The 13,484-nt window shown below is 46.1% G+C and overlaps 1 protein-coding gene across 1 annotated transcript in view; it reads left to right on the forward strand.

Moving 5' to 3' along the window:
- Positions 1-3,955: 3,955 nt before the first annotated feature.
- The window catches only part of NEURL1 (neuralized E3 ubiquitin protein ligase 1), a 437,040-nt gene continuing 427,511 nt past the window's right edge, over positions 3,956-13,484 (forward strand). The window contains exon 1 of the mRNA XM_086922727.1: positions 3,956-4,167. Coding sequence (XP_086778853.1) covers positions 4,134-4,167 — 34 coding nt within the window. The 5' untranslated portion in view covers positions 3,956-4,133. The remainder of the gene's footprint in view (positions 4,168-13,484) is intronic.

Raw genomic sequence — 13,484 nt, forward strand, 5'->3', positions numbered from 1 at the left:
GATGCAAATACAATGCTTAACTGGCTAGATCCCAGTAGTGAAGTATCTAAAATCAGAGACTTGCACGGAAGACGTGTAAATTTGAATTCAAGTAAAACGATGGGGAAAAGAGTGGGACAAAAATCTAAAGGAAAGGATGAAGAACACAACAAATAAATATTGGCTGTGTTGTGCGGCACCTTTCCCTGGATTCAGTAGTCTTATACTAAAGAAACAGGAAGTGATACCACAGAAAATGAGGAGCTATCTTGGATTGGGAAGCAGCCAAAGGAATCCATTGCAACCATATCTTGGATGTGAAATGATAACACAGTCTGTCTCCACCTCTTCCTGAAGAACTTGTAGGACAGAGAAGGCAACGTGGGGGATTGCAGATGGTAAATAAAGGATTTATTGAAATAAATAAGCTTTTCCAAACACCTTGTCATCCTAAAATATTCCTTGAAGAGGGTTAGGCTTATACCGGTAAAACTTGGATGGCTCCGTGAACCTAGAATGCCATAATGGCGTTCTTGCTTCACAACACCGGTGCACCTCTGTCACAATTTCCAGTATGGATTAGGGATTTAAGATTGAGATCCTAAAAAATAGTTTGTGTATCAGCTAGCCGGGGACTTCTATACTCTCATTATCCACTCAACCCTGCTGGTAAGTAGTGATGATCCCTCTGTTTTCCAACCTACAGTGACCTCATGGTTCCTAACTTGGTTTGAGCCAACACACAAGGGACCTAATAGAATCACAGAGAAAGGGCAGGGGCGTATCCAGGAACGGTCATCCTTCGCCCTGCCAACACTGCAGATCCCTGGAAGATGAACCAGGGTTTCTGCTCAACTGTTTTGTTGCGGCCGACAGAAGTCTTACTGATCATCCAGGCTTTGCCTTAAGCTGAGCTGCATCTGACTAACCTTCGTGCCCCCCTAGCTTCAGGCTAGTTATCGGTCAGCATGGTGTGATCTAGCAGGGTCCATTGAGTGGTAGACCTATGACCCCAAATGATTGTCTCAGATATCTGCTTCTGTGCTGCACCTGGCTTTGAAACTGGTTTAGATCCAAAGAGCAACAAAAGAAAAAAAACACATTCCCGGACCTAAACCAAGTCTGAACAGGATGCCCCATTATGATTCAACTGTTTTGCCAAGAATCTGTTCCACCTGAGAAGGCTACTAGAGATCCTTTCAGGCATTGGGGTGGTTCAGGAAGGGTGGACAACTGTTCATTGCCTTTTATCTTACTCCACCAAGTACTGCCTGTGTACCTTTTCCTGCCCTGTGGCCTGGGCCCATACACTGAAGCCACTGATCACTTTGACCCGTTCTCGCGCAGAAGCTGTCTGCCTTGTGTTGCTGCTCCACTTGGATCCAAGCTGATTAGTGGCGCAAGGAATGGTGTGTAACAACTGTCCAGGACTTCCACGTGCAGCCTGAACATGCAAGAATGAAACTCACAGGCGGTCAGTTCGCTGATGGTTTGGAACTCAAACACCATGACACCTAGCCATGGTGTCAGAATTAGACATAGCTCTATGTCATCATCCCACCTGGCTCCAAGCCTCTCAGTGTAAGAATCTGTGATGTGCTTTGAAAGAAGCAGGGTCTTGTCTGTTAACCGCATTCAGCAAGGATTAGCCTTTTACCTGGACCTGGCCTGAAGCTTATAGTAAGGAAGTCAAGCCACAATTTGGTTTCAGAGTCCCCGCTTCAATCAGACAAAAGAACACTACATATCAGGTCGGATCCCCAACATAGCCAACCCCATAATAGTAGACGTGCCACTGCAGAGAGGGTAAGGTATGCTCTAAGAGGTTCAGCCACCTAAAGCAGTAAGGAATGAGAGGAGATGAGTAAGCAACTGAGGAGGCAATTTATATTCTCAGTGCTGCTAGGATTGCAAAGCGACTCACACTCAAATCTGCTGTTTTAATTACCTAGTAAAGATGAAAAGCTGAGTTTGGCCATGACATCAGTTGAGCTTGCGCCTTTCACATGCTATTGACCTAAATGCTGACGCATCACCCAATTAGATTTCTTGCTTTGTTAGATCATGTGTCAACAATTCAAACCATTCTGCCTTTTTGGCAATCATAACCAACGTATTTAAACTTTTTGTTTACATTCCCAAAAGATGATCATCACCGGAGGTTGTGTTTTGTGCTAAAACATGCTTGTGGTAAGCCTCCCTGCACTTTAGATATTCCACGTATAGGGGACAGGGTGATTCCTGCTCTCCTATACGCTGACAATGTGGTTCTCTTGGCCCGCACTGCAGTTGATCTGCAGAAACTCTTGGATTCTTTTAGATCTTTTATGCAATCCCTGGACCTTATTGTCAATAAAACCAAATCGCATATGCTGACAATGGGGCAGAGGCCAAAACAATCGAAAACTTTTTATTGTGAAGGGGGTCGAGCTGTCAAGGGCCTCCTCTTTCCCCTATTTGGGAGTTTTACTTGATGAAAGAGGCTCCTGCACTGCCCAGTTAAGGGCAAAAAACGTGTAATGTCAAGGTCCGTAGCTGCCATTCAAGGTTTTGCTTCCCGATTGGGAGCAAAGCCTCTTGAAGTATTGCTCAAAATGTACAGCTCTAAAAGCATTGCAATAGCATCATATGGGTCTGCGATTTGGGGATATAAACCCGCAGTGGTATTCCAGCAAATTGAAAACAAATTTGTGAGAAAAATCCTGGCGGTCCCCAGTCAGTGCTTGGAAAATTGGGGCAACGGGTACTCTTTTGCACTCCGGAAAAGATAGTGAAAGAGGATGTGGATTGGGTTAAAGGCCAATTCCTAAATATGCTGTCTGTAGAGAGAGAGGCTTTGGAAACTCTGAAACCCATGGTGAGAGCCCATTTGTTGTTAAAGACAGTCCCACTGATAGAACCGTATTTTTTAATTGTTACAAAACCTTTCTATCGATTTCTTCTAAATCTTCTAATTAGGTTCCACTTTAATCTTATTCATTGTCTTTTAGCAGATGTACAGGGCTGGAGTAGGGTAAAAGATCTAGGTCCCTGTACATGTGCTAATTATTCTTTTCAGGACGCCATGCACTTTACAATGTTTTGTGAGCATTTTAGCCCCATGAGGAGAAAGTTTTTAAGACCTATTTTAAAGGGTAAGGGATGTGTGCAAGTCAGACCAGCCCTACTATATGTGCAGTTGTTAAACAACCCATGGGAGTTTTTAATGTTACAAATTTTCGTGTGGCAGCAGTCTGACATAGGAAGAAAGGGTGCCAGATATTGTAAAGTGTTGACTGAGTTCAAATTTAGATATCATTGTTTTTATTGCATGAATAATGAACTATAAGCCATTCGTTTTTATCGGAATTATTGTATTGCTTGTATGGGGTGTATTTTAATGAATTTAAAATATATTCATATGTTTCTATTCATTCTTTTATATAAATGTTTCACTGTGGTGTACTTTTATGGCTTTGGTTAGCCGAAAAAAAGTGGTTTGAACTGGAACTGGAGATCATGTGCAGACAATACAAACCAGTCTGCCTTTTTGGCAATCATGTGCATCTTATTTAAACTTTTTGTTTACATTCCCAAAAGATGAACACCACTGGAGGTTGTATTTTGCACTAAAACATGCTTTTGGTAAGCCTCCCTGCACACAACCGACATGTGGGAGAACTGAAGAGGCAACGCACAACTGACAATAGAGTATTTTAAAGAGAATGTGATGGAGAAAAACAGAGTGGGTCGGCGAGGCGCAAAATTACACTTTATATTCCGTTTGCTTTTACTTTGTTATAAGAAACTGGGATAATGAATGAGCTGATCATCATAAATCCACAGCTTTTGGGCACACGAGCTGCCTGCCTGCCTGGGGTCTTGGAAAGGAGAGTGCATCTTTAAAGGCGCTCGCGCTATTTCAGGCCGCCCCGAGTCCCCTCCCTGTTATGTAAATACGGCTGACAGATCCCTCGCTGCCAGCGAGAGGGAGGACCCGGGAGTGGGTGGCATCCCCGGATCGCCTCGCACGGTTCCGCCTGTGCAGGGATGGGATGTGCGGGCTCGGGAGCCCGGGGTGCTGCTTGTGCGCACGAATAATGCCTGCGAGAGGGGAGCTCCGCACCAGGCTGCACTGAGCGTGGCCGTGACGGGCAGCCACCTTGGCCATTACTATGGGCGGACAGATCACAAGGAGCACTCTGTATGGTAAGTGGCAAGCCCTCGCATCCTTTGCACCGCAAGCGGCTGTGTGCAGTGACTGCTCAGGCACATTCTCTATACAGGGAGATTGCAGACTGGCAAAAGGAGAAGCGGAACCAGGCATCGTGTTATAAGGTCTAGTCTTTTGTCTGTCAGCGGTGTGTTTCTCACCTGCACCCACGCCGTGTGCTTCCATTTAGCAGACTGCCGTGTGTGAGAGCGTTGGCTGCAGGCACTGGAGAGTGCACAGGGGCCAGGGAGACAAATACATCCCAGTGCACATCTGCCATCTGTGCACGCCTCTGCCCGAGTGGATGGATTCATTTTCTAAGCGTGCTGTTGTAGCTGCGCTTTAGGCACTTTGTTCAAAACTGGGTTTAGTGGTTATGAAGGTATTTGGTTTTCACCCATGACATCGGCATGACCCCGAATAGCCTGCGTGCTCCCTCTTGCTTCATTTTGCGGTCACCCGAGGTTTTAATTTTTAATTGCATTTGGAGTGACTGGCGCGGAAGCCCAGCCTGGTTCGGCAGCGGTGTATGGCTCTGTGAACCCCCGTCACACCCCATCAGCTCCCGGGCTCTGCCCTCCGTGCAGCCGCACAGCAGCGCCGCCTGGTCTCTGCACAGGAGAGGGGCTGCAAGCGCTCGTGCGTGCGTGCGCGCGGAGGGAGGTCGTGATTAAATGTGCAAATCTCCTCGGGGCTTTGTTCTGGGCGGAGCAGCAGCCGATGAATCAATTTAAGGTTCTGAACCTGGGAGCCGCCGAGCTACACTCACGTCAGCGGCAGGGGTCACATTTCTGAATAATTAATTCAAAGTAAACATATATTTCAAATACCTCCTTTGTTTACAAAAATGTAAATGTGAAAAAGGTGTGTATGTGCGCTTGGGAGTGCTTGTGTGATGCTTTGAGGTATTTCAGTCATGGTTTTGTGTGGTTCACTCTGTGATCTCACCCTTACAGAGGCGTGAAATTAACTGAGTGCCTTAAGTGTAAGAGTGCAGAGCATAGCCTCAACGGAAGGCAATGTATGTTTTGCAATGCATTATCTAAATTAAAATGAATGCTGTTTTTTTGTGCACGTTACAAGTGGAGCACCCAGGAAAGGGTGTTTGCTCACGGGTGTGTATGAGCGCACTATTGGGAATACGGGAAGGGGAATTCTTTGCTGTGTTTTCCGAAATGTCATTTCCTATAAGATTCCGAACAGCGTCAATTATTCATAAGACAAAACAGGCCTGGGATGTTTTTGCTGTCCCAGTCTTAATAGTAATATTAATAATACATGGTTGATCAATTTATCTGGATGCCTGGTGCGTCATTAGTATGAGGTAACTGGGGACATGACTGGCCCTGGCTGTGACTATGGGGCCCGAGTGCGCCCCTGGCCGGCTCCGTCCAGAGTCTTGACAGAAATAGTCGAGGCCCGGCCCTCGGCTCCGGTTATGTATAGCGCTTCACCTGGTTACCAGGCGATGAACCCGAGCTGGGCTGAGGTGCGCGTTCTTTCCGCTCTGCGCCCGAGGCAGCTCCGAGGCGGCTCCAGTCTGTCTTTTTTAGGCCCTTTCCTGAAGTGAGAGAACGTCACCTATCCTAGGAGGGCGTCGAAGCGGCACCTCCGGCCCCCGGTCAGTCAAGGCATCGGCTCTGCCTGCGTAATACATAGCCATATAGTGCATTTACACAGCACTCCAGTACTTGAATCCACCAGGCGCTGCCGTCGCCCTTGGTGCCACTCATTTTATCCATCTCCAAGGGAACGGCTGAAGTGGCTGGCTCGAGGGTCAGACATGTCATTTACACAAAGCCAGAGTCCCATATTGGGACTTTCTTTCAATTGGACCAACACTGATTACGGGACAGGTGTGAACAGTCCTTTCCAGGCTGGACCTCTTTCTACGTTAGGGCAGGCAGGGACCACGTCTTGTAATTGCGCCCGGACACGTCCTGGGATGATAAAGGAGCAAGTAGAGCAGATGAGACGGGCACTCATTACAGACCCTGACCCGGGCTGGAGCGCGGCCATTCCTCCCCTGGTAATGAAGAAGTGCCATAGAAAGGAGCCTCCTCCGCCTCCGCCTTGATTGATAAGAATGTTAGACTGGCTCGGCAGGTGCGTCAGCAGGGCCTCTCAGCCTGTAGCAGTAGATTTCTTTGCAGCTTCAGAGGGCACCACCAGTCATTGCCGGTAATCGAGGATCGATGCAAAAACAACAATTGATGGACAGAATGAAGAACAATGCCATCAGTACAGAGATCTGGGCCTAAACCCATCTTTTTTTTTGATCACCATGTCATTCCAGTTTGAACCCAGCCATATGCAAATCAGTCTTGACCCTGCGCCCTATGGAAACAGTCCAGCCCAAACTGCCAGGCCAGGTCCTCCCTGGACTGGAAACAAGCATCCTAGTACCGGTTTCGGGTTTTCAAAAGGTTGATTCACAAAGCAACGTCCTTCCCAAAAGTACGCGACGGAACACAACTCTACAGGATGCTTCCATAGGCGTTATCCAGAGCGCCAGTGTGACCAGATATACTTAAGAGCCGGGGTGTTTCTGGTCGTCGTCTGCAAAGGCCAGTGTTTTAGAGCTGTCCTTCTCATGTTTGTCAATTCCAGCAGCAAAGCTGGCGCATCAGATAGGTACATTTGTCTGTAGAAGCGGCTGTACCTCTACTTTCTCACAGTGGGTAATAATGTGGTATTGCATTAATGGGAATCTCAGTTATGTTCTGCACATTCCCACTGTCCCACAGTCTATATACCCTCTGTTCTAAACTTAAAGTGTGCAATCACTGTTCACTTTCCAAAATATTTATACAGCATCGATCCTTAATGAGGCAGCAGCCCAAGCAATATACTGCAGTGTTAGTGAAACTCTGCGGCCTTTAGAAACAAGGCGGGTCTTAGAAGCCTCATAATGAATCAGAAGCCAGCGTTTACCAAGGACAAGGACACCAGCCAATGAAAAATATAGAAGGAGAGTAGCAAGGCTTCCACAGCATACTCGACTACAGCATACCTCGCAGAGCGAGCAGTGCATACGCGCTACTGATAGGCTCAACCTTAACAGAGGTGGAAGTAAAAATAACAAGCCAATAGGTTTCACCTATGCAAGATCCATTGGCTTTGACAATGCTTTGTCTAAGTGTTGCAGAGCGGTGTGAGCTGCTGGGCTACATAGCTGAAATAACATTTTGTTTTTTAAAGCAATACGACATGGCTAGACCATGTCATAGCGTTTTTTTTTTTACTTTAAGCATTGCACATACAAACAAGTTAAACATTTTATTTTCTCTATACCTAATATGCAGTTTATATTCTTGAACAAATGCCATTACAGTTACCAGCGTGTCAGTGTAGCTAGCTGGTTCTTGGGCATGCTTACTCTGAAGTTGGGGAACCAGGTTCGAGTCTCGGTGCAAACTCAATATCTTGTGATTCGAGACAAATCATGTATTCTCCCTGTGTCTATTAAAATGAATGTGGCCTTGAGTAATGTGATTAGCACTCATGTAAAACGTTCCACGTCCTTCGTCGACTTTGCGCTATATAAAACAAGCTATGACTAGCAATGGGGTGGGGGAAGGAACATGCAGTGACAAGAGTGAGGTGGTGGGAGGAAAAGGCCGGCAACAAACGGGGAAGAAGCATGCATGCAGCGACAAAAGTGGGGTGGTGGTAGGGATAGGCAATCAACAAACTGACTGTGGATGCTGGAAAGTAATACAAATAAAAATAAAGTATGTTACAAGTGTGCGGACAGGGGAAGGGCACTGGCCGCCCAAAGTAGTATTTGGTCCAAGCTCCACAGCAAGGACAAAGATGTAAAGCCGAGCAGAAAACTGGAGGCAGGAGGAAGAACTGACCAACAGGAAGAAAGGAAACAAGAGTGATGTGGGAGCCAGTCAGTGGTAAGTAAAGGTAAGTAATGGGCAGGCTCTTAGCCCCTTTCAAGATTTGTCTTTAGTTACAAGTAATTTCGGCAGCGCAGTATATACAAAACCTAAAAAAAATAAAGAAACCTAGCTGTGAAAAAAGGGTAAATCTCCCCACCATGCATCATACACGGAGGTGTGATCCTAGACTAGCTTAGCTTGGTGATCCTGAGGAGCAGAACAGTAAAACAATTGAGCAGACAATGACTCCTGGGGATTGAGGTGGGCATTGGCCATCAGATGATGTAGAGGGCATTGACTTTGCAACGAGGGGTGGTGGTAAGAGGTAGGAGAGGAACCTGGGCTTTGCACCCCTGGATTGGTGAACACCCAAAAGAGCAGTCAGCGGAATCAGAGTCGAGGGATACTGTAAACTGCCAAATATTTGTCGTATTGGAAGGCATCACAAATTATCTTCAGATACTTTTTTTAACTCTTTAAAACAATTGACATGCCATCGTTAATTAAAGAATTAATTTGTTGCATTGTCCTTCCCCATTTCAGGAAGGTATCAGTCAAAACCTTTCTAGTAAATTGCAATCTCATAAATCATAATCATTACGTCTGATGATCGTATATGAACCATCCAATTTAGATCCTTTGTTTGCAGAGCTGGCAAAGGCAATGGGGGCAGCTTGGAATTTCTCATTCTAAAGTGATTCTTTTCAGTTGTAATTCTCAGATGAATGGTTCTTCCATCCCAGATTCCCATGAATTTTCTTACACCATATCTACTATAGGTGATTACGGACCGGCCTTAACTGCAATTTATATGTTAAATATTGTTCTCTGTTATGATGTTATCTGGCCATCAGGAAAAGTCATTGCAAACAATTTCCCCCAAAGGAAGGCTAACCCAGAAAAAAGTTTTCAGCTGACAATATATCTCCATCAGTAAAGTTTGTTCTTTTCTTCTGCATAACTTAGCCATTCTCCTTTATCAGTCTAACTGGCTGTCTTGAAAGTCAAGGATATTCTGACTCTACTGATGCAATATCTCTGGCCACAAGTCACAGCACAAATTATTTAGCTACCTCTGAAATTGGTTTAGAAATTCATCTAAAAGCAATGGGTCAATATCATTGTAAACTTGGCCTCTGCCCTTTGGAAAGTTTAAGTGAAAGACACTTGCTTGGCATGACATACACAGCTTGTAAGCTAATGAACACATTATTCAGTTCACATTCCAGTTCCATACTTAGTGTGTTTAAGGTGAGTATTCCAATGTGTTTTGAGAGTGGTTTGCTGCCAAAGTATCTTTTTCACCTGTTTCTTCCTCTTCGTCCACTTTGAGAATCTTCGGCAATTATTTTTGGAAAGGGTAGACAAGCTTAGTAGTGGCATCACTAGTTCACCAGCTGCTTCTACATTTCCAGACCCAACGCCTCCTTTTAAAGCCTGTCACTTTTCCACATGTTCTCTTCAGCAAGTATCTAGGCTCCTCAAGTTATTTAAACCAGAGCCCTAGAACCATTGAAGATATGGCTCATCTTCCTACCAAATCACATGCCATCGTTCTGAATGCCACCCTCAGTTTGGGGGAATCCACTGGCTTTGTTATGCTGTGAAAAAGGTGTCTGTGTAGGTGGTGGAAGCTGAACTGAGTAGCTTTTTTGATGCATCTGTATTTGTTTCCCCTTCCCAGGTGAATTACCCAGCTTAATAAATACGAGTTTGATGTTGGTACTGCATATGATGTGTTTGGTGGTAGTGGTGTCAATACCCTCATTTTATTAATCATTTGTAAGACTTTCAACATTTGTAAAATATTTGTTAGCACAGACACTCCTGCCAAACTGCACCGTTTTCACCTGCGGGACAATGACAGGTGTATCCGCTGCAAGGCCGAAGGCGCGGACTTTCTCCACCTCGCATGGACATGCCGAGCGGTGGCTACGTTCTGGGAGGAAGTATTTGGTGCCTTGTCCGATATGGTTGGCGTACCTGTGTCACCTTGCCTGAAGATTGCGCTGCTGGGGCAGGCTTGCCCTGCACTGACCTCACATCGTAAATTGTTTGCATTCGGCCTTCTCCTGGCAAAGCGCCATGTAGCGTGCCGCTGGGGTCGGGGTCGAGCACCCAAGTTCAAGGACTGGCTTACCGTCATGTCTACATGGCAAGACCAGCTACACAACTACGCGGAATTGCTTCCACACAAGTCCAGGCCCAAGGACATCTGGGGTCCACTTGTTGCGTACCTTCAACGACTACAAGCCGACTCTCAGTCGGAAGACGATGAACCAGAGTGGGCGACTATTCCTGCGGCACCAGACACAACACACCACTCCTAAATTATCGTGTACGATGTTTCCCTCTCCACTACAAGTATCGCACCTTCAATACACTACCCCGCCTATGTCCATGCACACTGAGGCTCCTGTCCTGCGCCTCCACAATAGAGTAGCCTGCCCGCGCAATTTGGAACCTGCATTCCACTCTCACCTGCGAGTTGCACCCCGTGGCAGTCCTAGTATTCAGGACCACCTAGCTGATTATACCCGTGCAATGTGACCCACTTGACATGCACGTTGCACACAGTAGTTACCAGTTGCACCTAACCCGTCCCCATACTCACACAGCAGCTTAGGATGCAGCTAATGGGATAGTTTATAGGCAGGAAAACAACCTAATACAGGCCGCTGAGTTTGTCGGATTTTTTGGTTAAGGTTATGTTGATTTAGTTGGCATGGAAGGGAAGAAAAACTGGAAAAATTGTGAAACCTCAGGCATTCTAATTCCTATATCCATTGTTATTCTCAGTACTTTGCAAATGCTTCCTTATACAGCTCCCAATAGCCCTTTTCGCGGCCGGCCCTGATGGGTTGTAGGCGGCTTGCTGTGTTAATCTAATATTCCCCTGAAGTATAGTACACTCCCAAGATCAGAGGTCTTCAAACTTTGTGATGCCGAGACCCCCTTGTAAAACCTTTTTAGGCGTAAGGACCCCCTTCCAACAAAAGTTTCTAGAAACTGGTACTCCTCATCATCAACTTTTGACAACCATAAATGCGCCTGTTAGACCTCATCACATCCGTCCATCATTCATCCACCCACAATTTCACACATCCATCCATCCTTCATCCTTACATCCATCCATCCACCCATCATTCATCCACCTACCTTTTCTGTGCCTCTCTCATGGGGGGGGGGTCAGTATCTCTCTGCGTCTTCTTCCTTCTTCTTTCCCGCTCATGGGAGGGCATCTCTGTGCCTCCCTGCTGGGCGGGTGTCACGTGTCACAGGACCCGCAGCTCCAGGCGTGCAACATCCATTGAACTCAAAGGGCTACACTACAGCCTGCTCCCCCAGGCCCCCCCCTCTCAATTTGTAGTCCATTCATTTTTTCTATGAAATTACGTACTATTGCTATTATCTACCAGACGTGCTGCAAAATAGACTTACTTAGAATATCCGTGTTCCTTTTCAGATCCAACATTCTTTGATTTTTTTTAGTTACCCTTTGACCTTACTATAACTTTAAATATGCTACAATACAAGAATTTTCAGCAATCGAAGAAAAATTCTGTTTTGCCACTGAAAACCTTTTAATACAAGGAAAATGTGTTTGTATTTTTTTGGGGACTTAAGCTGTTATTTGGCACCTCCACTAGATAGCGCCTGTAGTCTGCTGCCCTACCCCACTATATTGAGGCACCAACCCTGCTTATGTGGAGGAAGAGTGACTAATTGAACAATTCAGTAATTCAGCACAGAAGGATAAAGATTATCCCAAACTGTTAAAGCTTACCTTTAATATCAGGATAATGCTTTGCATGATGCCCACTACAGCCTGCTCCCCCAGCCCCCAACCCCCCCCCCCCACCCCCTCCTGCCCAGCTCGTGTATGTGAGCCCGGCTGAAACAGCTTCAGGGACACACACACAGCCACACCCCAGTACTCGACAGGTCTTTAAAAGACCTTTTACTTGTTAATGAGGCTTGGATGTTTTTCACACCTCGGTGTGAATTAGGCCTCCGCCGTGAGCACCCTCGATCAGCCCAACGCCAGGAACTGCACTCTGCAGAATCTGCGACCCCCTTTCAAGGACTCCACGACCCCCCTGTGGGTCGCGCCCCACAGATTGAAGACCTCTGCCCTAGATGATGCAGAAGCTGCCGGCCTGATCATACAGGTTGTAGGCGACAAGCTGTGTAACCTCTACTGATCATAATAAAGGTTTTCAAAAAAATATATATATATATTTGTTAGCACAGACACCTAGCCCAAGGAGGTTACAGAGGCACCACACTAGACTGGGTTTGTTCCTTCTTCTTGGAGGATAGTCCAGGTTATCACTCTTTATCACTTTTTTAGATCTCGCCTACGGAAGCAGGACATGCGTTGCTCTCCTTGGAGAGACCTATTGTCGGTTTGGTGGGTGAAGGGGGACAGTACATGTGCACGCATACGTCTGTCTAACAGCTTAGCTGAAGACTCAGCACATGTGCGCGTATGGGTGACCCGAGATGTGCATGCCTATGGCTTTGCTCGGTTGCTCCCTGTCTCCTTTACGTGTCTGTGCGCACACAGGACAAAACATATGCATGTGCTCTGCTTTCGTTCTTAAGGACAAAACATATGCACACGCTCTTCTTTCGTTCTTAAGGACAAAACATATGAACGCACTTTGCTTTCGTTGCCGCGCGGTATTTACTTTTACTTTTTTAGTGTGTTTTTACTTTTTTTTTTTATCCCTCTCTCAGGCCCCTTCTACTTTTGTGCTAACCCACCCTACCGCAACAATACATGCCCCCACATATGATTTTTTTCTTTTTAACTAGCGCATGCAGCCCAGGACATGTGCACGCGTTCACCTGGAGCCATTTGCCCAACTAGTAGTAGTTCGCTTTTTCCCTGTCGTTATCAAGCTCCCACTTTTACATACGTCACAAAGTACGTATGAGTGAAGTTAAGTTAGTAAAAATAAACTTTACCCTGTCGTAGCAGATGAATGTAGTGGTAGCAATATATTGTCAGTCTGTGTTAATAACCTTTATTTAGTGTCCTACAGCCATAATGAATAACTTCTAAATGCATACATCTGTCCCTTCACTCTAAACCTCAGCCTGCCCATGGGCAGCTCTGTACTGAGTATAGTGGGAGGGGGCCAAAGAGGGTCTTCCATACCCTCCTCCCACCTACTTCATATTCAGTCCAGCTTTTAAGGACGCTTGAAAGCCGAATTAATTCTACTTCAAAACTCATCTACTTTGCAGCAGGCCTCCCTCTAAGTCCCGACCACAGCAGAATGTTTATTCATTAGAAAACCATGCGTTTCTATGAGGAGTATCAGAGTGCCCGTCTCACCCCATTGGGCACTGAAGCATGCTGTATGGCAGTGGGCAGTCTGTTGGCAGAGAATGCCTTCTGTCCGCGTACCTGG

This window comes from Lissotriton vulgaris, chromosome 5 (assembly GCF_964263255.1).
Source record: "Lissotriton vulgaris chromosome 5, aLisVul1.2, whole genome shotgun sequence".
In the NCBI taxonomy this organism is placed as follows: Eukaryota; Metazoa; Chordata; class Amphibia; order Caudata; family Salamandridae; genus Lissotriton; species Lissotriton vulgaris.